This window comes from Aquila chrysaetos, chromosome 12 (assembly GCF_900496995.4).
Source record: "Aquila chrysaetos chrysaetos chromosome 12, bAquChr1.4, whole genome shotgun sequence".
NCBI classification, from domain to species: domain Eukaryota; kingdom Metazoa; phylum Chordata; class Aves; order Accipitriformes; family Accipitridae; genus Aquila; species Aquila chrysaetos.
In genome coordinates, this window is record NC_044015.1 from 13,211,870 (window position 1) to 13,237,608 (window position 25,739).

General features: G+C 39.9%; 1 protein-coding gene across 5 annotated transcripts in view; it reads left to right on the forward strand.

The window, feature by feature from the left end:
- Window positions 1–25,739, forward strand: part of PLA2G4A (phospholipase A2 group IVA) — an 86,053-nt gene that overhangs the window by 18,029 nt on the left and 42,285 nt on the right. For 4 of the 5 annotated variants that reach the window (XM_030031798.2, XM_041127863.1, XM_030031800.2 and 1 more), the window contains 4 exons: window positions 544–642; window positions 807–942; window positions 7,576–7,657; window positions 23,110–23,258. In XM_030031798.2, coding sequence (XP_029887658.1) covers window positions 910–942; window positions 7,576–7,657; window positions 23,110–23,258 — 264 coding nt within the window. In that variant the 5' untranslated portion in view covers window positions 544–642; window positions 807–909. The remainder of the gene's footprint in view (window positions 1–543; window positions 643–806; window positions 943–7,575; window positions 7,658–23,109; window positions 23,259–25,739) is intronic. The other variant, XM_030031802.2, reaches the window with a different exon arrangement.

A 25,739-nucleotide genomic window follows, 5' to 3' on the forward strand; every position in this document is an offset into this window, starting at 1 on the left:
TTAAATGAGCAGCTGTTAAGTCCTGTGCTATTGCTGCAGATTAGATGCTGGAATTTGTTTTCTGTTATTTTCTTAGGCACAGTTAGGTGCGACTTTGGGAATTTGCTGTTTGTGGAAAAAGCTTTCAAAGTGAAGGTGGTATGAACAGCTGCGTTTAAATGGCTTAACAGATCTTTACTACGAAGGGTTGCGGTTGTCTGGTGCAAGTTGCTGACTATTGTGCTTGTGCTCTCCAACTGGCTTTTCAGTTCTAAAATTCATGTCCCTTGGTGTGAGTACAGGACATATCCTTGAAAGGAGGATACAAAGAGAAACTTCATCTCTGTCCTGTCCTGACCATGTGAGCATCTTAATATAGAAGCGAAGCATGGGAACCAAGAACTTGTTACTACAGTAAAAAGGCTATTAACTAAACACTGTTTTTTTGTTGGTTTTTTTTTGTTTTGTTTTGTTTTTACTAGCACTGTAATGCATGGAAGCATATACATTTGAAAGTATGTAATGGATAAATATAATTGTGCTATTCTTTTTGTTTATTTGTAGAGCTGCTAGAAACACTTGGATGACTGGAATTCAAGATATTTGGTTTGTGCTCTTACTCTGAGGTAGAGGAAATAAGCACAAGAAATTTCTCTAGTTCAGGCAAGTAAATATCTCTACCTCCATAGCTTGTGTGAAATTAAGTTTATGGTAAACAAATGAATTGTAGGAACCTTCCTAAAGTGGAGGAACTAATTTGCTCTGTTACAAAATATAGTTTAAAAGAACATAAGAATTTTACTTACATTTTTTTCTTTATTTAATAGTTAAAGGATCTGTCATACTGAACTCTGAAGAACTGGGAAGCCTCTTCTGTGTAGAATTGAAATAGACATTTGACAGTTGTCTTGAATACGAATTAAGGCAAAAATGTCTGTCATAGATCCCTATCAACACATTGTGGTAAGTAGCTTTGAATCTTCTATGTATACTGTCTTGTATAATCTATAGTCTTGTATAATTGATCCTATTAGAAGTTACTCTAAATAAGCACACAGCGTTAGAGTTATGACTAATTCCTTAAAGAAATGGTAAGCATGGTTAGAGCAAATTTTTCAGAAATTTATTTGAATGAAATTTGAAAGATTCAAGTTAGCTTTTCAAAAGCATATCGTGGCTTTGAGTGTAGCTGCTCATGTGTAAGTCAAAATGGAATACAGGCTCCTAACAACTTCATGGGTACAGTGTCATAAGGTATCAGTTTAAAGGACTTGCCCGTTCAAGTTGTTTCATCAAAGTGCCTGTAGTTGACTGTTTCATACAAGCTTTTCCACACACTGATTGTCAAACTGAACTGTAGTCTACAAAAGTAACATCATGTGTCTAACTTTCTCCCTTGCAGTACAGGTTTTTTTTTTTTATACGATTCTAGTTACCGAATAACTCTTTTTTTTTTTTTTTTTTTTTTTTTTTTTTCCCTTTTCACCTGTATGGATAGAGGGATAAGTTGGCAATTTTTGATATTTAGATCTTAAACCAGTGTGTAGCAGTGATGTTGATTCAAAGAGACTCTTCAAAACACAGCCAGCAAACTCTAGGTAAAGGTCAGTGAAATGATCTGTGTCACTCAACAACGCACTGCTGCCAAAAACTCCTGCTCCCTCCTTCCTGCTTTATTCCAATGTTCCTGCTGCATCCCTTGTACCAGCTCTCAAACATATCTGGTCAGAGTGAGCCAATTGACACTGAATTGGCAGAAAAACAGTTCAGTGCAAAAGATTAGTTCTCTGCTGTCAGAGCTGGCCCAAGGGAAGGGTGCAATCATGTGAGCACAACCTGTAAAAGTAGAGAAGTAGGGGCAAGGGAAGGAGGAGAAGGGAAATGGGAGCAGAACTGCCCTTTGTGTGGCAGGCCAGTGGAGTGGCTCAGCAGCTTGTTGAATGCTGTCTTTCAGCTGTAATACTCACATGTATCTTTGCTTGAGTGACTTTCCAAAGTAAACACTGAAATTGCAATTCCTGCTCAAATTGAAATCTTGAAACAAGCTGGGTGTGTTCATATCAAGCACTTTTCGTAACAGTCCCAGAATCTCATGGCAGGAAAGGTGATAAGTACTCAAAGATAGTTACCATACACTTGTCATAATGTTGAACTTCTACGTTGCTAAAAATACAGCATATGCTTCCTCGAAATGATCTCTTATCATTTATGTGGTTTCTACCCCACACAGTCATATCCTTTACATGTGTTTGCAGCCAGCAGATGTCAAACTTGTGTTTTACTCACTCTGTAGTTTTGTGAACGCTGCTCTAAAGACAAGTTTCAGGTTGACGTCTGTATTTAACAGTGTTAAAACAATACACTTAATCCTTTCTGCATCAGTGCCCTCTCCTGGATGGAATGCGTGATCTGATCTGCACCTTTTTGGGAGGGGTCTCGGTTATATTTCATTGAATCATTCACATAAAAGATCTTTTTTGATATCAATATATATACCATAATGAACAAAATGGAGCCTTAGAAGTATATGTAGTTACAGTCCTCTGGCAATGTTGAACTGCTGTTGTGGGAATGTTGGTAATGCAGGAAGGAACACTGTTAATGCAAGAGCTGAACCTATAATTGCTTGAAAAGTGAACAGAAATCTCTGAGGCTTCTTAATTCAGAAATTGAAATTGCATGGAAAGCTTTACTAAAACTTAGAACAGTCAAGGGCAGCAGGCTCATATCAATGCAAAAATCTTGGATTTTTAATGATGTTTGGCATTAAAAGACTCAAAAGAATTCTGCATTTTCCAAAAGTTGTTCTGTTAACTATTATGTGTTTTCTGATCTCTTTATTTTTTTTTTCTCATTTTATGGAAGACTTGGAGGAGTGAAATAAGACATTCACAAAGTTATTGCAGGTACAGACAGAACTGACTGTACCAAAAATGCTTTAGTTTCAGAGAATGAAGAATTAAAATGCATAATACATCTTCAGTTATATTGATATGGGGGATAAATATTATAACAATGGGAGAAATCACTTCAAGATAATTTGTGTGTATGTATGCACAAATGTTTGTCTTAACTGTAAAACCCAGTGAAAGAAGAACATGGACTTAATGAAGATCTGTTACTTAAGAAAACAGGCAAACATTTTCATTTGTCTAGCCTAATTGTCATCTCAAGTGTCCTTAACATTAAGGATGTAAAAGTAATAAATACTTATTACACAATCTATCTATACCAGAGCTTCCTGATTGGTATTTTGTGTGCAAGTATATCTCCTGATTGAGTTACATTTTGTGACTTGGCATTCTGGGATATGAAAAGTATTGTATTCAATGCATGCAAATCCCCTGCTTTCTCCGTAAGTGTGGAAAGTTTGTAGGTAAAACCCAATTGTGTTACAGGAGATATTAGCACCTTGTTCTGTTTCCCAGTCCCATAGTGGGATGTTAATGGTGTTTATGTACATACAAATGCATGTGTGATATGTAAAATATAGGAAATCAGATAATTAGAGAAATTTTACTGGAAGGAATAAAAAGCAGTCAAAGGTGGAAGAAGAACAAAGGAGGCAGGAGGAGGATTTAGAAGAGATGGAGAGCTGTGGTGTGAGAACGGGAGATATTGAACCATGGCTGTGCAGGATACTTGGAAAACCTTGTGTATTGAACCAGTAGAGAGTGAATACTGTCCACAGGAGTTTCTGTAATTCAGAAAAACCCATGTTCAGAGAGTGCATATTGAAAACTATTTTTTTTTTTTCCCCCCTCTCCTTTCTTCTCTAAATTTATGGAGAAAGAGGAAGTTAAATGAAACACATATGTAAAGCTAGGTCACTTTGGATGATAGGATTTAGGTTTTTGATTTAATTGTGAGCTTCTGAAATTTTTAACCTGGCCTAGATTTTTTTTTTAAAGGTATGCAGATGTTGCTCCACTCAGTGTTGCAACGTTTAAGTGATTTATATACCATCGTCTATTTTTCAGAAGTAATTGAGGAGTTGGCAATGTACAGATTTTTATCAAGGCTTAAGGTGAACATAAGTTACTTTAGAAAATGCAGCTTAGTCATCTAAACTAGCAAGGGCTGGATTTAAAAAGGTAATCAGAGTCAGTACATTTCTTGTGGTATTTTCAGGGGGCATCTAACTTCTTTAGAACTCAGTCTTTCCAAAAACTAACCAAAAAATGCTTCTGAAAGTTGTGTTAGCTGTTAATATGGACATTTAGGCCTTTTAATACCCTTAGAAACTGGATCTTAAGTGGAATATTGCCTTAATTTCTAATTGCACTTAAGTTGCATGAAAAACATTTATTTTGGGGTAAGAAAAGAGACTTTTGAGCTTCCTGTGTATCTCTGTATTTTTTCCTAAGAGGGAGATAGTTTATTTTAGTAGTTGCAAATTTCTTCCAAGTGTGTGATTATGGCCAAATATTAATAACTTTATAATTATAAGCCTCTGTGTTATTTTGGGTGAGGCGCAGGGAAAGAAGATAATGTTTTTCTGTTCTACCAGACCTCTGTGTACTTGCATTCATTTCGGAGGATACCAGATCTTAAACCAGACTTAACTTTCTTGGCAGAACAACAGCTGGAATGTGAGGGGGTTTGCTGCTTAAACCAATAGAAAGCAGTTCTCATGATAGTATTAGCAAAACAGTTATCGACTTGTAATAGAAAGTAGTGATGATCTCTGTACTGCTGTAATGAGAATACAGTAGTAAGTGATGGTTTGGCCTTGTTTTGGTGGTGGGCATTTTATTTAGGCACATGAGTTTCATGAACAGGACTAGGAGATGCAAGAATTTTACTTCACAGAAGTGCTTTTTGTCAGTGAGCGTCTTGTAGCATCCCCATTTTACAGCCAGGACTCTGGGGCACCAGAATTGCACATAAATTCCACATAGGAGCTGAGAACTAAATCCAGCATGCCTGTGTCCCATGCTTGTAACTTAATTATAACTCCATCCTCCTCTTTGTTGCTAAATGTTCAGTGATCTCTGATCTGTGGTCTCTAGTGGTGGCAGGCTCTTTCTTAACAGCTAAGAATAAGGAGAAGGGTGGTGTGTTTGTACTTTGGGCTGTTTCTCTTAATTATAAGGTTGTATATGACAAAGGAACTACATCAGTCTGTATGAACAAACTCTGAGGCCAGTGCTGCATTGTGAAACCAACGCTTCAGCGATCTGATGTGTGTGAAAGTGGCACACACCGATAAAACAGCTTTGAGCACTTTCAAGAAGCAAACTGAAAACAAGGGACAGTGAGAGTCGTTGTTTCCTGGAGATTCACAGCTTGTAAAAATTCTTGAAGCAGGGTAAATGACAGAACTGGGGTAACTTTACGTAGCTGTGATGGAAAACTCTGGATGCCTTTTTTTTTTTTTTCTTTTTTTTTTTTTTCCTCCATGTGGCAGAGGCAGAAGTTTGTTCAGGGAGAAGTCCCATCTTCTTTCTCATTCATCCATCCACTCTTAGAAGCTGCAATACAAATGGTGATGGATGTCATGAAATCATTTGTATGTGTTCCATGTCAGCACAAGGCAGGCTGTTTAATAGGTGTTGCTTCTTAACAACTTTGAATTTCCACATCTAAACCCCTTCTGTTGGCTTTGATACTTTTGAGGTGAGTTAACAGTCCTGGTTGGGAGAATCAGTTAGAGTCTGGATTCCATTTTTACTGCAGTTAGTGAACCACTTGCTGTGCAATGACAATTTCAGTATACCGCTTGTAAGGTAATAGTTTACGTTGTCACAGTCTCCCCCCTGCCTACTTACTTGTTCTTTGAACCAGACAACTCCTACAGCTTACAGGGGAAAAATTACAGAGCTGAAATTTACTGCTGGGCAGACTATCATGAAATGAGCCTCCAGCAGTTGTCACAATATGTGGGTGATTACAGCCTTAATAAAGATATGACAATTCAGTGTCTGGGTCAGCCAGTGTCTCCAGTGAAGTCATACCTTCAGTATCACTGTGGGCATTTTCTCCTAGATATTTTGGCACGGTGATGTGGCTATGCCTTTACAGACCTCTAGACTGCAGACTTGTGGAGGAGTTTGTGTTGGTATCATTTGCGTTGTTTTTAATGTGTCCTGACTCAACTGTTACTTAAGCATTCACAAGCCACTTTTGCTGTTTTTAGAAGATTGTTTTTGGCTTTTTTCTTTTTTTGAGAAAATGATATATAACATATAAGAAACTCATTTTTTTGTTTATTTGTATTGGAAGGATCCAGTTTGGTTCTAGTCTTTGGGTGTAAGTGTGTTTGTAGATGTGAAATAAATGAGGCTTGGCTGAAACAACCAGTTCTGAAGTAGCTATAAGAACCAGCTGAAGGCCCTTATAAAGTCTGGCAGTTGAAATAGCAGTAGCTTAAATGGAGGCACGTGCCACTGTTGAAAACTAAGCCATGTATGGGTTGAAGTGTTTTGTTGGCATATCTGTTTGTTCCTTTAAAAAGTTGTTTGGGTTTGTTGTTTTTTTTTTAAGGAAAAAAAAAAAAAAAAGGAAGTATCCAGATGACAATATAGCACGAAAGCACCTTCTGGTGCCTGAATTTCTGTTGCAGGAGAGCAGGCTGGTGCCTCCACATTGTACAAGCACGTGAATCAATGTCTAGGCACTGTGGGCAGTTAGACAGCTTGAGTGCCTTAAGGCTGGCTTTAAGATAGCAGTGTAGATAGATCTAAGTGCTGAGAGGCAATTGTGTGAGATCCGATCCTGGCTCTAATACATAGAACTTAAAACTTACCCGCAACCTCTGTACTGTGTCCCGGTGAAGGCCAATGTTGTCTGCCTTGCAATATGCAGTGGTGGTTCTCATAACGGTATTCAGTAGATTGGTCAAACTTACAGCTATATAGACAAAGTAACAATAGATGTGAGTTACTGACCTCTTTTCATTAAAGTTTTTACTTTTGTTCTTAATTTCATCTTTTTCTACTTCCCTAGTTCATTTGGGACAGATCTGCTCTTAGAAAGGCAACTCCTGCTGTGTGCTTGGGCTTTGCAGGAAACAGGAAGCTCCAGAAACTGCATGAAATTTGCTTGTGAATGTTTTAACAGCTTGCTTTTCACCTTCCCTCCATTGTCTTAAGGACACTTGCACTTTGAATATTGATGTCTACTAAGAAAATATATTCCATGCATTACTAACTATATCCCTTGTGTGTGCAGCATATTTATATCTGTTCCAGAACATATACTTTGAAGTAATTGCACCCATTCTTTTTACTGAGGGAAGGTAATTACAAAGGCAAGCACACTATAAAATAGCCCCCTCTTTATTTTTTTCTTACCATACCAAGTTATCCCTGACTGACTAAATGCCTTACAGCAGGTTTGGTAGAGAGGAGGAGTGTTATTCATTGAGATTAGTAGGTGTGGCTGCCGGAAAATCAAGCAACCCTAGTATAAGGTCTGACCTTTCAGTAAAGCTACAGGGTGCAGTTCTGCTTTAAGATGCTCTATCCAGTATGAGTTTCACTTACATTTTGACTGGGTGATTTCTCTCTCTCAGTTTTTGGACAAAATGAAACCTATTTTGATAGTTGCTTTTTGGTTCTGGAGCTTAATCACCTTTAACTCTCTGATTTCCAGGTGGAACACCAGTATTCACACGTATTCACTGTGACAGTAAGGAAAGCCACAAATGTCACAAAAGGAGCAATTGGTGACATGCGTGAGTATATCTCTTTCTATTTTGTCTCTTCTTTTTTTCTAGGAGACTGTTGCCATAGGCAGGGGGAGATGACACATCAAGCTTGTCATGCATTGAATGATTGTTAGTGGGTTGGTGTGGGTTTGGTTTTTTTTTTTGTCTTCCTTGTTAAAGCTAGGGCAATGTACCCATTTCATTGCTCAGTCACTCTAACACAGAAAGCAAATTTGCCGCTCCTTCTTTCCATTGATCCAAAAAAGCTGACTGAGTTGTAAGCAATTTGCCTACAAGCAAGCAACACCTACACTTAGTTTTTTGGCTCAGTTGGAAGTGCTGTTATGAGTATAGTGAAACTGGCAATTGCTGTATCTTCAAAAGGCTGTGGTTTGGTGGTGGGAGCACTTAAAAAGAAAGAAGCCCAGAGCTCTGCTGAGTCAATGCAGTAAGAAGAATCAAAAAAAAAAAAAAGCCAAAACGGATGAGCAGATCTCATGGTGGAGAGCTATATGAGACACCAGTACTTCTTCCCCTTTCTGTTAGGCTTCTGAGCCTCTGGACTTAGTAGCTGAACAGGAAACCACTAGGAAGAATGACTCATAAAAACTCTTGTCTGCTTGTAAGGGGGGAAGAGGGAGAGAATAATATATTGGCTGAATCTGTAAAAAGAATATAGCCGCTTCCTTGATTATGATTATTTTGCTGTCAGGTTGTCTCTCCCTTTCCCTGGTGCTTCATGCAGAGTGTTGCATAGCCTGACTTGCAGGCTGGGGCTGGGAGGATGTGCAGTGCCTCCTGCTCTCTTATCAGGCTTGTTTGACAGGCAGTTTTTTCTCTCCCAGCATGTTCCTGGAAACTGCTTTCAGGTCAAACTACAGCAGCTGTTCTGACACACAGCTTTGCTTCAGTGGGTTGATAGGTTTTTTTCATAAGTAGTGTCTACTGTTTGATATTAAACTTGGGGGGGTAAGTGGGAGGGATAGTTGGAAGGGGAGTGTTCAAGAACCCCAAGTATGAGGGGAGAGAGGGGAGCCCTGCCAGAAGGGGAGAAGAAGGAATTAGGAATCTGTTTAGCATCTGCTGTGGGGTGAAGGAAAGGAGCACACAGAGAAGATGCAGTGGAGTGTTATGTTGGTGGCCTCTGAGAGGGTCTTTACATAAGATAACCTTGGGAAAAGTGCTGTAAAGAGTAGAACAAGGGGCCCACAGGTTTGCATGTGTAAGAAGATGGGTTAAATGGAAAAACACAGGTTCTTGAACACAGAGGTCTCTGTCATGAGACAGTGTAGGAAACACGGGAAGGGAAGAAAGGGGGTTGAAATGGGAACCCTATGATATGATATTAAAGGGACTATGGAAAGGGTGAAGAAAGCTGGAAGACGATGGCATTCTTTTATTTTCTCCCACCCCCACCCCCTGGACAAGTATGGTCCTGTAGTATAAATTCCAAATATTATCCATCAATATAATTGGACTTCTTTCCAGACAAAACTCTTATCTTACCAAATCATCAAAACCAAAAAGCTACTCAGGAAGAACTTTTTATTTTGATAAAACCTGACAGAACTATGCTCAAGGGCCACTGAAACCTGCTTGGTTTCCTGTCTGAGGCAGTTACGAGTGCTCTGTAACCTGAGGCACCTGCAGTCTGGGGCATCTCTGAACGAGCTTCCAAGTTCCTGGGGCTGCTTCTTGGAGTCCTGGCAAATCCCCTGAAGTGAAAAAACCGGATTATTGCTTCTGTTTTTATTTTGGGAAAATGAAAAATGTTTTTATTTCCCACATATATACAAAGCTTGGTGTGTTGGAGCCTGGAAGCTATTTGATCAAATCATTAATCATGTTAATTACTTAAAGAAGCATGAAGCTATAAGCAGTGGAGGATCTTTACAGCTGATCGTGCCAGCCAATATATATATATATATATATATATCTTTCTTTTTTTTTTTTTTGAAGGAATTTTTGAACTTTTATGTTGGGTTTCTGATCTCAAGGATAGGATTCCCTGCCAGGGAGGGTGGCTGTCATTACATAATATGAGATGCCTTGGTTGGGTTGGATACCTGAGTGTTGCTCTCCCATGACAGACACTACCAAACTGTTGACTCTTCTGGTAGATTTCTCCTAATTTATTCTGTTGTTGTTGTTCCAGTTTGTGTAGACAATGACTGCTCTGTGGGCAAGAGAGGTAATTCTACATTGTGGTGGTGATGGAGGTCCTGGTAAACATGGGAGATTTTGTATAATGTTCTGCTTTTCTTCTTTTTTCCATATCAGTCTTTCCAAGACTTTCTGGATTAGCTGAGTAAATCTAAGTTTATTAAATATGTGGAAGTGCTTATTTTGCTGTTTGTGTGATATTTTTCATCTTAAGGATTTGAGGTCCATGTCTGCTCAAGGAATTTTAGATGAGAGGTCTGGTGTGCATGATGCCCCAACTCTGTGGGTGGTCATGGAAGGCCTGATTTCTGTGGCATAGTTATCCACACGTCTGTCTTCTCAAGCCTAGGCTGGGGAGATACACAGTATTTTAAGCAAGTTTTTCAAGATTTCTTGAGCTCTTCATTAATGGAGAGCATAAATGGTTGTGTCATCCTTAAAACTAGGTAATAGATGCCCACTACACTGTAACTTTCACAGGTGATGTGTTTACTTGACTGAATGGTTCACATGCACAGCACTACTGATTCAAGACATATTTTTAGTGTCCTGGCTGATCTGGGTGGCTGGAACAACAGAGAAAGCTGGAGCTAGCATAGCTTCCAGCCCTCTATTTTTATTTTATTTGGCTGAGATTTCCCATTGTCTCTGTAAGCTTAAAATTTTTCTAGAGTGATCTGACAAAGACAAGCAATCAAATCTGAATCTGGGTCATACCAGGATCTGAGTAGCTAAGCTACAGTAGCTGGTTTAGTTTCTCACTGATAAAGCACATAAAAATAAATGAAAATGGCAATAATTGCATCATAAAAATTTTCCATGCAAATGCTTTTCACATATGAAGGAAGTTAGTCTACTTACACCAATTTGTCATTCTGTGAATGGTGTGTGGGGATGATAAATGAGAATTACTGTAAGAATGCATGACCCAGGATGTCGGGGGGGAAGGTTTTGATAGCAGACTCCCTCTTTCCCAGGAGTTCATTCAAGTACCTTCTTATTTCACATATCTACTCATTTACTGTTGCCTTTGCATAGGAGTACTTCCTTTACAGATTTCACTGTTTTTTTTTATGGTGTCCCTTTAAGGTGACTCTCTCACTCTAGATACTGTCCTATCAACATCCAATCAATACAGCTCTATCTTTACAAAAGATTTAAATTCTATTTTAGTGACTACTTTTCTAATAGCTGTGCTCAACTCTTCTGGCTAAGTCTTTTTATGGGCTGGAAGATTTATGAAATGAGCAACTGCAGCAGATGTGTGGTGGGTTGACCTTGGGTGGCTGCCAGGTGCCCACCAAGCTGCTCTTTCACTCCCCCTCCATCAATAGGATGGGGGGAGAAAATATGATGAAAAATTCTCATGGGTCAAGATGAGGACAGGGAGATCGCTTACCTATTACCGTCACAGGCAAAACAGACTCAATTTGAGGAAATTAATTTATTGCCGATTAATTGTAACAGAGAAGGATAGTTAGAAATAAAACTAAAACCACCTTCCCCCTTACATCTCCCTTCTTCCCAGGCTCAACTTCACTCCTGACTCTTCTGTATCCCCCCCCCGAGCCATGCAGGGTGATGGGGAATGGGGGTTGCAGTCAGTTCATAACATGTTGTCTCTGCCACTCCTTCTTCCTCACACTTTGCCCCTGCTCCAGTGTATGATCCCTCCCATGGCATGAAGTCCTTGATGACCTTCTCCAATATGGGCCTTTCCCATGGGCTGCAGTCCTTCAAGAACTGCTCCAGCACGGGCCATTTCCATGGGGTACAGTTCTTCAGGAACATACTGGTCCAGCATGGCTCCTCTCCACAGGCCACAGTTCCTGCCAGAAAATTTATTCCTGTGTGGGCTCCTCTCTACAGGAATCTAACAGCTCCTAACAGGAATCTGCTCCTGCATGGGCTTTATGCAGGCTGTGACTTCCTTCAGGGCACATCTACCTGCTCCAGCGTGAGATCCTCCACAGGCTTCAATGTGGATCTCTGCTCCACCATGGTCCCCATGGGCTGCAGGGGGACAGCCTGCATCACTATGGGGGAATCTCTGCTCTAGCACCTGGAGTACCTCCTCCCCCTCTTTCTTCACTGACTTGGTATCTGCATAGTTGCTTCTCTCACATTTTCTCCTTCCTCTCTCACAGCTACTGTGCTGTGGTTTTTATACTTTCTTAAATGTTATCACAGAGGTACCCCCAGTGCTGCTGATGGCCTCAGCCTTGGCTAGCAGCTGGTCCATCTTGGAGCCAGCTAAAACTGGCTTTGTCTGACATTGGGGCAGCTTCTGGTATCTCCTCACAGAAGCCACCCCTGCAGCACCTCACACCCCCCACACCCCCCGCCCCAACCTGCCACATAAACCCAACACAAGATGGAATATCTCAAAATCTGCATGGTTTTGGTGAGGATTTATTTATCTTAATTGCTTAGCTTTCCGCAGGTCGCAGGGGTCAATAGACCTTGTAAGATCACTTCTCTGACTGGAGCGTTTGGAGAAGACCTTGCTTCCAGTCCAATGAGTTCTTACATAGTGGATGTTTAGTTTTGCATCTACTCCAGATACTGCAGCATACTGTAGAGCCTTTCCTTACTTCCACGACAGTACAAGAACTTGTAGAAAAAAACTACAATCCCAGACTGCAGCATTCTGGAACAGAAATGCTTGCAGACTGTGGTGGTTCTTTGCATAGGATCTCTCCCCTTCTGGATTTTCAGGGGGCTTGGTGGAAAACTGGGCCAAAGGAAGCATTGTAAAATTTGTCTATTTTTCTTTAAGTATACTGGCTTTCAAAACATTTGGTAGCATCTACAAAGGAGACCAGTTGTATGACTACTCTTAATGATCACTAAACTTGCTTAATCCCGTTTTGGATTTGCAGCTTTTATTTGCATCATCTACTTTTGATGCTATGATAGTAAACAGTGTAATTTCAAGCATTTTAAGGAAAAAATCTTTAAACATTTTTATTTTTAAGTTTAGATAGCTTGTGGCACTGGTACCAGCTTCTGGTACTCCCAGTTTCTGTCCGGCCATTTGGAATTAAGGATGTATTTTCACTGGAGTCAGGCTGCTCAGATAAACAAGCTAAAGTATTGGGAGCAGTCTGGTCAACAGAGCTCAACCCTGGTTGCAAAACTTGTTAACATGGAGATGGAAAGCAGCTCCTGTAAGTGGCTGTTGGTACAGTTAGCCTGTGCTGCTGCAACCAGCAATAGACGTCCCCCACAAGTCAAGGAGACGTTCTTCCTTTGAGGCAGTGTCTCTGATGTGCTTCCTGGTTGCCTCCTGCTTCTCCGAAGGAAATGAGAAGCTGTTGCATTGCGTGGGATGAGTGTGCACCTTTCCCTGCCTGCAGCACCAGCCTGGCCCTGTCTGTAGGTTCTGCATTAGCACTGTGGAAGGAGAGAAGAAGTGATGTCCACTGCAGTTTCAGTCACCATTTGTCTCTTCATAGGCCTTTGCTCTGGGGTTGTGTTCACTATGAGCCATAGCTCTTGGTGTTGAAGCTGGCTTATTTAAAGCCAGAGTCACAGTAGTCTAGTGCAGTTTAGGTATACGTGTGGAGTGTTTTAGACCTCAGCTAGCTGAAAGGGAAGGAATTGGAGATTTGCCTGCTTGTGTTAAAGCAGGGACACAACAGTTTGTGTTACAGCAGCTCATTCAGGACTAATCCAGCTGTTCTCTGTATCACAGCTGGCTGGTCTTGCACCCTGACTTAGCTACAGTATGCTTGATTTAACCGTTGAAGTGTCATCAGATAATGCTCTTCCTGCAGTGCCCTGAAGCAGGACCTGATTTTTCTAAGGGAGCTTCAAGAAGAAAACAAGCCAAACTCCTCCCCTTTGCCAGCCTAACAACCTGGAAAAAGTAGGTCAGAGTTGGCCAGTCTTCCCAGTCCTACAAGTTGCACGTGCAGATCTTCATGTGGGCAGGAGCCGTAAGATATACTATGTGCCTAACAGAGCAAAGCAGAGGAGGAGGGATGGAAGTACCTTGCAGGAAGGAGATAGAAATATTCCTATTTGGACCAATGCTGCTCCAGTCTGTACTAGAGTGGCCTGGACGGGCAACTGAGTCCCAGGATGACAAAGCTCTGTGGGCTTCAGTAACCCCTTTTGATTTGACTCTTCCCAACAGCCTTTGTACCAGCCCTGCTGTTGATCATGTCTTGTAGTGGTCCATGCTCCATCGGCAGCCATAGTCTGATACTGAAATATGTGTCCTTAAAAGATGCGTATCTTCAAAAATGAACAATACAAGTCACAACCGCTTATGAAATATCTACTGCGGATCTCAGTCTAACATTGAGGAAGCTGTAGACTAGATTTCAGTTTCCTTGACACATGCAATATTTTTGCCCTGTTTTGGGTTAGCCAGAAGCAGTGCTGGGTTGTGAAAGTTGTATTTGAAGCAGGCTCATGTGTTCCACGGTAAAACTGATCCAGAACATGCTGTTCTTTCCAGTTTCAAAAAGTATCTTTTCAATGAGAACCAAATTCTGTCTCTGAATACTTGCCATGTAGTTATTGAGGCAGGGACTGTTTCTGTAAAACATTAGTGAAAACTTGTTTTCATCCTAGAGGAAGGCTCTCCTGTTACTCTGTAATGATAACATCAAAGCAGTCATGCTGTCTTAGACCAAGGATCTATCTTGTCTGATGCTCTGATTGAAGGACCTCCTTGTCTCTCTGCTTGAGGCCCTTGCCATGCTGTGACCAACTGCAGCCCCAGGAGAATGGAGCTTGATGGTGATGGGGAACTGTTTCTGTTTCATGTGCTGTCATGTCTCCAGGCAGAACTTTGTGGTGGGGCTTTCCTGCAGGGAGTTGTGGATGCCACTGTTTCTCCAGTTTGAGCCTTTCACTCCCTCTGTTTAGGAGGGGTTTCCCTCCTTTTATTCCATTTGTCCTCTGTAATAATTTGATTTCTTCCTACTTTCTTTTCTTTTCCCTCTTATCCTCCTTCCTGGGGAGGCCTTTGAAGTTGTGTTAGGATCAGGCATTAGCCCAACCCTAAGGGAGAATCAGGAAGAACATCAGTCATAGTCAGATACAAAGGAAAAATATGAACAGGGTAGGCATGTGATACTTTCCTCTGATCCTCTCCAAGCACTCAGCTGTCTTCAGTAAGGGACTCCCTGAGCTGGACGTGCTTCCGATGTAATTAGTAGTCTTCACTGAGTTTCTCTTGCATAAACTTCGCTGGTTTTCCTTGAATCCACATAAGTCTTCTCATCCACAGCTCCTTTTATAAGGAGTTCTGCAGGTTGCTATCTACTGCATGAAGAAGACTTTTAATTTGTTTTGGAAGTGGTTTTTTTTTTAAAGTGTGATTTGAAGCATCCTCTAGTTACTGTCTCGCATTTTGCAGGATGCTAACTGTCCCACATATCAGTCTGTATCAAAGAAAAGTTCTTACAAATAAATAAATGTGTTCATTTATGTATTTCCGACTGAACGTGTTCTGAAAAGGAAGAAAATAATCATCAACCTTCCTCATTTCATCACTACAGTAAGGAATGCTTCTGTAAAGCCTGTCATGAAAAACTATGCTCTATCAAAGCATCCAGCCAACAGTGTTACAGGACAGTTGAAATACAGGGAATGTCTGCTTAATGCTAGGTTGTGCCATGCTTAGTTGGACAGATGAACTCACACGCGCTATCATCTCTTTTCCTTTGTGGACCTGTTAACATTGATGTGCATACACCGTTCTGACTTAGGGCTTTGCAATCCATTTTTCAGTCCTGTAAATGAAATGCCTATAATAACCCGACTGAGCGTTGAGGTTGGGGCAGAAACAATTCACAGGTGTCACTATTTTTGAGTTTCCTGTAATTGCTTGCAGTAGCAATGATGATGGTTTTGCCAAGATGTGATGTTTATGTAGCCAACCTGAGCCTATACTTAGCTACGGTTCTGCCCAGTTAGGACAGCTCCAGGTTTTTAAAATGTTCCTGACAATTGTCTGAATTGAAAAATCAAGGGAAGAACCTCTTCTCACTCAAAGGCCTGGAGGCTGTGCTTCAGCAATATAGTAAATCAAGCTCTAGGGCTGCTGGTAGAGGACCAAAACCTCTAAAGCCTCTTGCTACCAAACACAGATCCAGTGTAAACTTGTTCTGCGGATACAGAAAATGTTGCCAGTTTAAATTTGTATTAGCAGACCTTATGCCAGACTAGGAATAATCTGTACTCCATTAACTAATATAAATCTGGAATAAAAGTCATATTGTGGGTTTTGAGTAATTTACGAGGAATGTGATGATATGCCTAAACCTACTCTAGACCGAATTATCACTGCCCAGATCTGGCATTACCATGGACCCACAGTCATAGATGAACTAGGCAGGCACGCTGCCTGTTCCTTCTCTGCTGCTTGTGTCTTTGTTGGCAGAGTGAGACATTTCACAAGTTTAACACTGAAAAAGCTCTTAAGAACTAGGCATTTAAATTAATTAAAAAAAAACCCCAAACCCCTTAGATTCTGGCACACTACTAGAAAAACAGATTTTTCTCTGGGCTATTGCAAGCTAATATTTTAGTCACTTTTCACTGCTGTCTGTCTGCAAAGGGAACTGTACAGATAACCTAGAGAACTGAATATTTTTTTGGTCTTGGCACTTCTACAAATTTGGTTTGAATGTATGAAGGGTTCAGCTGACTTTTTTGAGTTTTTTTTTTCCTTTCAAGGTTGGATCAGCGAAACTGCTAGTGGTGTCCCACCCCAGTAAACTGGGTGGTAGTGCAGTGCCTGTGCTGGGAGTTCAGTTCTTTCCTTCACTTAAGTAACGCCAGAGATGAAAAGCACTGTAATAAAAGGCACTAATAATCTGTAATAAATTTATTACCCCATCACAGGATTTCTCATAGCATAGCTGCTGCTTTGGGAGCTGCCTTACTTCACTTGTAGTCACCTTCCGCTCATGAAATCTCTCACTGCATCATCCCCTTTGCAAAGTCCCTCTTGAAGATGAATGTCAGAAGCCCTGGCATTCCCTATAGTACCTTAAACACAGGCAGCAAATAACCTGTCACCTCCTCCTTGGGACCCCTTACTGGCAATCTCTGTGTATACTCCTGGATATTTTAGGTTCTTTGTGGCCTTCTGGCTTGTCTGCAGACTCAGTCTGGCATCTGTGTTACTGCTGGGCTATGAATTTGTCTGAAGACTCTCAGAAATATCTGCTCCATGTGAATGAGAGGCCTGAATTCATGGCAGACTCAGCTACAGTCCTGTTTGAAAATGGAAATTCAGAATGAATCTAAAAAGACAGATCAAAAGTTCAGCCTTGTTGCTGTTAGCTGGTGCAGTGTTTTATGGTATTGAATGGAGGGCGGTGATTGTGTGGCTGCGGTAGTTTTTAACGCAAAGATTACCTAAGAGGGTGATGAGATTCTTTTATATGTGGCACTCTGACACAGCCAGTTCTGCTCCTGGCATTCCTGGGCTCCTCCTGCGCTCTTCAGGTGGCAGAAGAACTTCCTGATTTCCAAAATCATACCACCAGCCTCCTCTGCAGCAAAGACTACATACTTGTTTGTTGCCTGTGAATTGGCAGGGAGGTTATACCAAGCTGATGTCTTATCCTGAGCACCAGCATCCTAATTGGACTGTTTACTGTCCCCTCCATCCAGCCACATGACAAAGTAGCATTGCTGGCTGCTCTATGTGGGACCTTGCAGCTCTGCCTTTTTTCCATTCCTCCTTGCCCATCTGATGCTGAATTAATTAATCAATTAACAGTGCCTATGTTCTCTTGAGCACTGGAGACAGCTTTTTTTAGAGCCTTGTGTTAGTCTGTCCTTTCACTAGTTTGCAGCAGAGCAAGGGTAAGCCAAATCTAATAATTCATTTATTTGTTAATATGTTGTTTGGGAAACATTAATTATTTGGGAATTATTTATATTTGACAATTATTGATAAATACTGTTTTTAAGGATTCCCTTTTTAAAAACTGGAAAATCACATTCAGCTAGGAAAAACCATGATTTTAAAATTCATTACATTTTCACCTGACTGTGGCAGAGTGACGAAATCATATTTCTATGCCACTGTGAAGCATATTGTCCAGTGAGCTGCATAAAATTCACTATTTGAATAAAAATTCAGTTATAATTTTTAAGCACACAACAAAACTATGTTTCTGGCCTAGGAAGAGGTTTGTGAAGCTCACGCCATGCTGGATTACTGTGATCGATACTAGTTAGTGTTCAACCTGTTGAAAAAGCCTTCATGCCACCTGTTTTGGGTTTCTCTAGGCAAACAGGTTTGATAACTTCCATAAAATTCAGAGGAGCCCTGCAGCCAGACAGCAGTGAGTATGTGCTGCACAGCCTGCTTGAGCTCCCTTCCCCAGCCTGACCTACTTGTGTATAAGGCACAGCTGGTGTTTTTTAGCTTCCTTCCCCTTGGAGGAGAGGGAGGTAGTCCAGCAATTCCCATTATTAGCTTGGCCTCAGTCAGGCCACTCGGCTGCATGTCATTTTGTGCTAATCAAGTTGTACTGTAGTGCAGTAAGCCAAAAAAATGGTGGAAAGTAGGCAAAGATAGTCATTTGGGACCTAGTAAGATTTTATGAATGGGGCTGCACTTAATGGTGGAGGATGTTGGTTATCTGGAAGGCAGAAAATTCCAATGAACCAAACTAACATAGTTCTTTAAGGAAATTCTGCCATGTACTTGCTGGAATATTCCTGTAAATGCATAAACATGGTATCTGGAGATCATGGGTCCAAAAAATCTGGATCCAGATTTACTTTCTATAATGGTGATGGATATGTTAACTGAAATTAAAGTTAATATAGCTTTATTTAATATCCATTATGAACACAAGTGTTTATGATGTGCTCTTGTAAAAAAAAAGACAAATTCTTATGGTGCAGAATTTTTTTGTAGCAAACCAGATTTTGGAATACTTCAAGTACTTTGCATTTCTTTCAACTTTTGATGGACAAATGAGATGAATTTTAATGTATGATGGCAGTGGCTTCATCCTTGGTATTTTATATTTGAACAGGCTTTCTATAGTTTATTTATGTCTCTTATGCTTTTGAAATAATTGAAACTGGAATGACTGAAATACAAATTATATGTCTCAAATATTAATTATATTAATATGGGGGCCTGATGACAGTCATCTCACCAAATTAGTAACATAAGATCAAATGGTTTCAAGTCATTGTAGAAAATTTTACAGGTTTCTTTAACAGACAGATTGCTTAAAGCATTACTCATTTTTAATGTGAAAATGATTGATCCTAATTAATGTCCATTGTGTGTTTCATTTCATGATTCACAATGTAATTTAGAGATAGAATTCTATAGCAATTACTTAACCAGGAGATAAAACAAACAAGGAAAAGTCATTGAATCCTTACTTCCTACCTCTCAGCCATTTCTTAAGCCAGTGTGTTTAAAAATAACAGTTTAGATGCAGACTCTGCTTTTGTTATTGGATATCTGTATTCAGCCCCTGCAGATTTGTTGGATGCTGTAAATCTTACAAAAGGATTATTATGAACATTTTGTTAATCACCTTCATAATTCATCTAGCTATAAGCTGCTAATTGAAGGACCCTCTGTTAGTTCCATTGACATCAGTGCTGAAACTCTTAATTTTATTTTTTCATGTAAAGGTGGGGTTTTAGATACACTTGTACTTAATTGTCAGTTCATATTCGTTTTTTACTGATAAATGCTAATGGAGTCTGGTCTCTCTATTCCAAAGCGTTATCTGTGCCATTATGTATGAAGCTCTTTGACGCTGGGAGAAGTATGACATTTCACTTGCATACACATTTTGAGGCACTTACTGTAGATAGTCAAAGAGTGCCAGGAAGAGAGGAATATGGAATCATACTATACAGTCACTGTCTTATGGTAGTGCATGTGTCCATTTGCAAACCTTCCAAGTTGTCCATTTGCAAACGTTCCAAACTTTACCTACATTAAAAAGTTGAGATGCACTGCAGATAACTAGCCTGCAAATTATGGAGGAGTCATGTGAGAATGCTTGTGCAAAGAATAGCCCAGAGCCTAGCTGAGCTGTATAGAAACTTCATTTTCTTCAGAAGTGACTGAGGAAGAAGTACAAATTCTTACACGTTGCTTATTTTGAAAAGTCTGTGGTTGGTATTTGAAGTAGGCTGCTAAAATAAACGAGCAATTCCACGACAATGTTGTCTCCACATAGATAATTCTCTTGTATTGATTACTCACAAAATATCAGCTTTTGGCCCATAAACCATTTCATAAAGATGCTTCCTTTTAAAATCAAAATATACATAACAGCAGTGATCAAGCTACTTTTCACTTACATTTTCAGATTAGTTTTTTTGAAAAACATACTTGGCAAATCAACTAGCAAAAACACAAAGAGAAATAAATACTCTATACAAAAGAATACACACTCTGTCTGTTTTATCTGCATTTGATAACTTTAACATTTTGAAATACATTAAGTGAATACTTCTGTGTTACTTGCCAGATTGCTGGTAGCTAGTTTTTGGTCCCCAACCAATAATAATGAGGAGTAAGATTTTCATTAATACAGTATAGCTTATAGCAATATCTTAATCAGAGCACACAGTCTTCCAGTACTTTTTGTCTTCATCTCAAGAAGGAAGTTACAAAAGAAGAGATTTTTGTTTTCTTAATTGAAAATAGCACAAAATAAACTTTCAAACATGAAAGGGCAGATGATTAACTCTTTGCCTCGGGTTAAAAAAGATAATAAAGGCAGGGAGTGAGGGGGCGGCTTGGCAATACTGAGTTACAAAGACTGATTTTTCTAAGTTTAGTTGTTCTGTGCCTTGGGTTTAGTTTCTCTTTCAACGCTTATTTGGAGTCTGTCTGATAGGAAGTTAATAATGGCATCTGTATGCCAGCTGTGCAGTGGTATGGGGTTTCCATATGCTTCAGGGTTTTAAATACAGATAGGAAACCATTTGCTGTTTGTTTTTAAAATAAAAAAATAGAGTTTTGTAACTTACAGTTAGGGCTGATCACATAATCACATACAAAAATTGAAAGGAAAAGGAAGCATTGACGTTTTGCCCAGAACACTGTTCAGCACCTTTATTTTGGTTAAAAACCAAGCTTTTGTAGGCAAGTTCAGTCTCTTGGCAGAGCAAGTCTATAGTGCTTATTGCCAAAGTAGTGCTTGATATCCAGACTTACCAGATGAGATCTTGTCAATTCTGATTTCAGTAGATATTTTGCTGTTTAGTTACAAGGGGCCTTGATTTCCTTCCTTCTGGCACAATTTTGTGTAGTAATTCAAGGCAGCTAACATATTCAGTAAAGGTTGGCAATTAGTTACATCGTCCACTGAGAAAACAGATTTAAAATACACTTGGGGGTTGCTTCCCCTGTTCCCCTGACTTTAAATGAGAGACAAGATCAGACATAAATTCTTAGGAGCTAATAAAGATTGCTATTTAAAGGCTTTGTACACTGATCCCTGACTTTAAATAGCTGCTTGTTAATTATACAGGTAGCAGTGTGACCTGCCAAATTGTAGCAACTGGCTAAGACCCACAGATACGGAGCGCAGTGTAAAACTCCTTAAGAAGGTCTGTGGAGCATTGTAGCAGTCCAAGGAAGTCCTCACACAGTGAAATCTGTGAATCACAAAGTCTGTTTACATACAAAATTTTAACCGAGGGAGCCTGAGTCTAGGAGAAGGTTTGTTTACTGTCCCTAAAGTTTCCCTAGCTAGAGGAATACTTAGTTCAAAGCATGACCCTTCCATGTTATTTTGCATCTCCAGAGATATTTGAAGTACTTTGTAGGTAAGTTTGGTGTCTTTTATGTTTGGCGATGGCATCGGAAGGTACATTAGGTCTGTCTGATTTTCCCCACTGGAATTCCTGGGAGGCCAAACATTTTGAGTATTGATTTTGTTCTGCCCTGGTACAGATACAGAAACTCCTGAGTGGTTTCAAAGAGCCTTTTTTTGGTTGTTTGGTGGTTTTTTTTCCAGAAGACAATTGATTCCTATTGGAAATTATAAAACTTTTTTGTTTTGCTCTTTTCCTCCTTCTCCCAGCTGAAATGACCATGTGGTTCTGGGCCTCAGCAATCTCACTGATAACATTTTATTGAAATCCAAGAGTCTTGAAAAACACTTGGCTTTGTTGAAAAAAGTCTGTTTAGACTTAAAGTGTGTACAAGGAGGAATGTTCAGACCTGTTTTACCTAGTAATGGGTTTTAATCTGTTTCAATAAGAGACCTTTAAGGAAAGGATTCTTGTTTGTGGTGGGTTTTGTATTTGCTTGAAAATGTTTCACTAAAGCAGAGGACAAACTTTGAAGAGAGGATGCTGGAAAGATGTGCATGTTTTACCACAGGAGAGCAGGTGGGTTTTTATGATCAGCAAAATGAAATAACTTCCCATGCTCTGCTTTGAAGCATCTGAGCAATGTTGTAGAGAAGTCTGTAAAGGACTACATCAGCCTTGGCACAATTTGACAGAAAAAACTCTCATTGGACAGAAGAAACCTCACTGGACAGAGAAATATTACATCCTTTAACCGGTTAGAAATGTAGGATTTTTAGGGCTGCCAACAATGCATTCTTTGCTCTCAGGAATGGCTATTATTAGACACATCAGATGAGTTTTGTCAACGTGTATTTTTCTCCTTCTGATAATTCTGATTAGCTATAGTTGGCATATGTTTCTATATTTTCAGTTAGTGTTCCGCGCATTTGTTATTCAAATCTACTGTGTAAATGAGATCTTGATTCTGTGGTGACCTCCACAAAGATCTGGTAATTGCAGTGGTTTCAGATTTGAACAGCTCTCCTTACACTGTGTTTAGCAGTACATAAGTGGTCTGACTGATTTCCTTGATGATTGCCAAACCAGTAAAGGTGAAAGAGGATCCAAAACTGTATACCAAGCTGCTTGTTTTCGTTAACTGAAGACTGTTTTTGTGGAATACTTACTTCTGTGACACAAGCCAAAGTAATTAAAGGCTAGAAAGAGAGGAAGGGGTAAAAGTTTTTAAAAATAATTACCACTGCCTGGTAGAAGCATACATATTTCAAATAAACTTGAATCAGTCCCAGTGCCATTCTGTTTGTTCAAGGCTTTTTTCCTCCTCTCTTAAAAGCATAATGTCTGGGTTTTTTTGGGAGATTGTTAATATCATTGTATGATTCATGTCATTATATTTCTGTAATTTATATAGTTGAATATTTTTCTGTCATAGACCATGAGGTGATCTCTGGTTTCACATAATTGTATTGATTATTGCAACCCAAACTTGAGTTTTACCTAACTTCAACATCTGTTTTGCTCTGTAGTTGATACTCCAGATCCCTATGTGGAGCTGTTCATCCCATCCGCTCCTGATTGCAGGAAGAGAACAAAACATTTCAATAACGATGTGAATCCTGTGTGGAATGAGACCTTTGAGTTCATTTTGGACCCCAACCAAGAGAATGTTCTTGAGGTAAATCACATGGCTGAGCTGTATCTGTGAAAATGGAAGTTGTGTAATGTCTAGAAGGTTAAAGTAACAGTAGCTTGTACATGTATGGCATCTGTTGTCTCAAGATGACAACTTTTTTTTTAAACATTAAAGGCTTTTTTTTGCCTTTAGGCATGGTGCTAAGCAAGAGGTGTTGTACAAATTGCATTATTCGTGGAGTAGCCTTGAGAGTTATTATAGGATATGCCTCTGAGTCATCTCTCGGACTGCTCCTGAGGGCTAGTAGCTTACTATTCTTCACATCAGCCATAAATTATTTTCTCCCTGCTTCCTACACTGATTCAACTATTATGGACAGTGAATAGGTGGGGTAAAGTCAAGTCTCTGCCCATTCCCTGCTTCTCCCTGAGGAGACAGAAAGTAGAAGCATGGTTCTGCTCTGTCCTCTATGCCTGGAGCCAAGGGCTGTGTAGCCCACCCAGTGATGTTTTGGGTACTCTTATTCCACGTGCAGGCTAGCTGACTAAGCCACCATTAAGTCTCAGTATGTTAAACCTTTCTGGGTTGTGTACCAAAGGTGAGTGTTAAGTGTAACCATTTTATAAGTGGGCATGGCAAGCATTTAAGGTTATCTGTAGTCCTTTGTTAGCTTGGTTCTTCATAGGGGATGGCCCTAACACATGAAGTCTTCTGACCCGAGCTTACTGAGTTTCAGTTTAAATTGGCCAACTGCGACAGAGGCTAAAGCCTGTGAAGCTTTTCATTGCACTAGTAACCATAATCTCTTGGGGCTAAACTGTTCAAGATCTGAAAATTGAATTGTGCTTCCTACAAGGCTCCCTGTGTTCTTGGGGACAGGGGTAGGTTCTACAGTTCAGGGAGGAAGAATCCCATGATCAGCTCAATGGAGCATGAAGAACTATCATATGCATCCTGCAAAAGAGACAGCAATACTAGGGAATTCACAGTAACTTCCCTACAGCTTTGCAGAAAGCAAATTACCCAAAATAGCTTCCACCAGCTGGTCAGGTGCAACAGTCACCTGAGTTGATTCTTACTAAATGTTTGGGTCAGACATGCAAACTGGCCACATGAAACTTGATAAAAGTTTGAAATCTCTAACTTAGTTCTTGCTTTCTAATAACAACTCAGGCAAATAGATATCAGGAATTAGGAAGAGGAATGGAATGATTCTGGTTTCTTCGTGAAAAAGCATTTATGGAAATAGGAAGAAGAAAAGAAGAACTTGGGTTCATCAGCTGCCTTTGTTGCAGTATGGGAACTAAAAATTGTTTCAATTTTGCCTGATAAAGACTTTGTGGATTCTAACAAAAGTCCCGGGGCAGAGAGTTTTACCTCTCTCTCTGCAGATCCTGTGCTTTTTTGGAAGATCTGCAGGAGCTACAGCTGGCTAAATAACTGATGTGATCTATAGCAGCTCTCATGATGCTCAAAAGAGAAGTGGAATGGTGAACTGAGGAATAGCAAATAATAGTTAAAATATATTCCCTTGGTTTTACTGGCATTGTGTGAAGACTGGGTCAGATTCTGCTTGTAGTTACACTTAGGCAGCTTCCCTAGTACTGTATGAATTTGTTGAGTACAAAATTTGGTTCAAGGATTTTTAAAGGATAAGTTATTAAAGTCACAAACAGCAGTGGCCAGTGGCTTACCTCCTGCCTTCTTGGGAACACTACCACCTCTTATACTCTGTATCTTTATGCATTCTGATGTGAAGAAGTTGAGAGGCTGGTAAGGCATTCCTTTCTTACTGTTACATGGTCTCAGATATTTTTGACCATGTGGAGGCCTGCCTCATTTGGTTCCTTCTGTGGTAACAATGTGACTAGCTCATTTCCCACCAGGGTGAGAACCTCCAGTTACTAAAACATCTTTTGTAATTTGGCTAACATTTTGTAAGGTGTTTCTCAGTTTTTAGCATGGTTTTATGCAGTCATTATAAAGTACAGGATTTTATGAGCTGGCAAGCTGTTGATTTCCAGCACAGTATGGCCATAGCATACTGCTGGGTTCTGCAAGTCTCTATCTCCTGTAACAGAACACAAGATTAATTTAAGTAGAATTTGGAAATGTATCTTTACAATAACTAAAGGCTGTTGCTGTTCTCTGAGACACATGCTGTAACATTCCATGAAAATTACCTGCAAAGAGCCAGTGATACCATGTAATAATGGTTAACTGTGGACCTGATTGATATGTATATTTGCATACACATATGTGGTGTTCACGGTAAACAATATCTTCACCATGAAAGGTATAGTCTTCAGGTTAAAACTGATGTTTGTGTTCTGCCACTGTTGTACACACACGCAGTGCCCGGCAGAGCCTTTGGATTCTGCATGGAGTGCAGTGTCAGAATTCAAATATGCGAAACCACCTCCCCACCGAAAACCTCTTTGTGAATTTCCAAGCTCACACAGACTCCACAATCCTCTTGACTCCTCAGATTATTTTAATCTAAATCTTTAACTCTATCCCAAG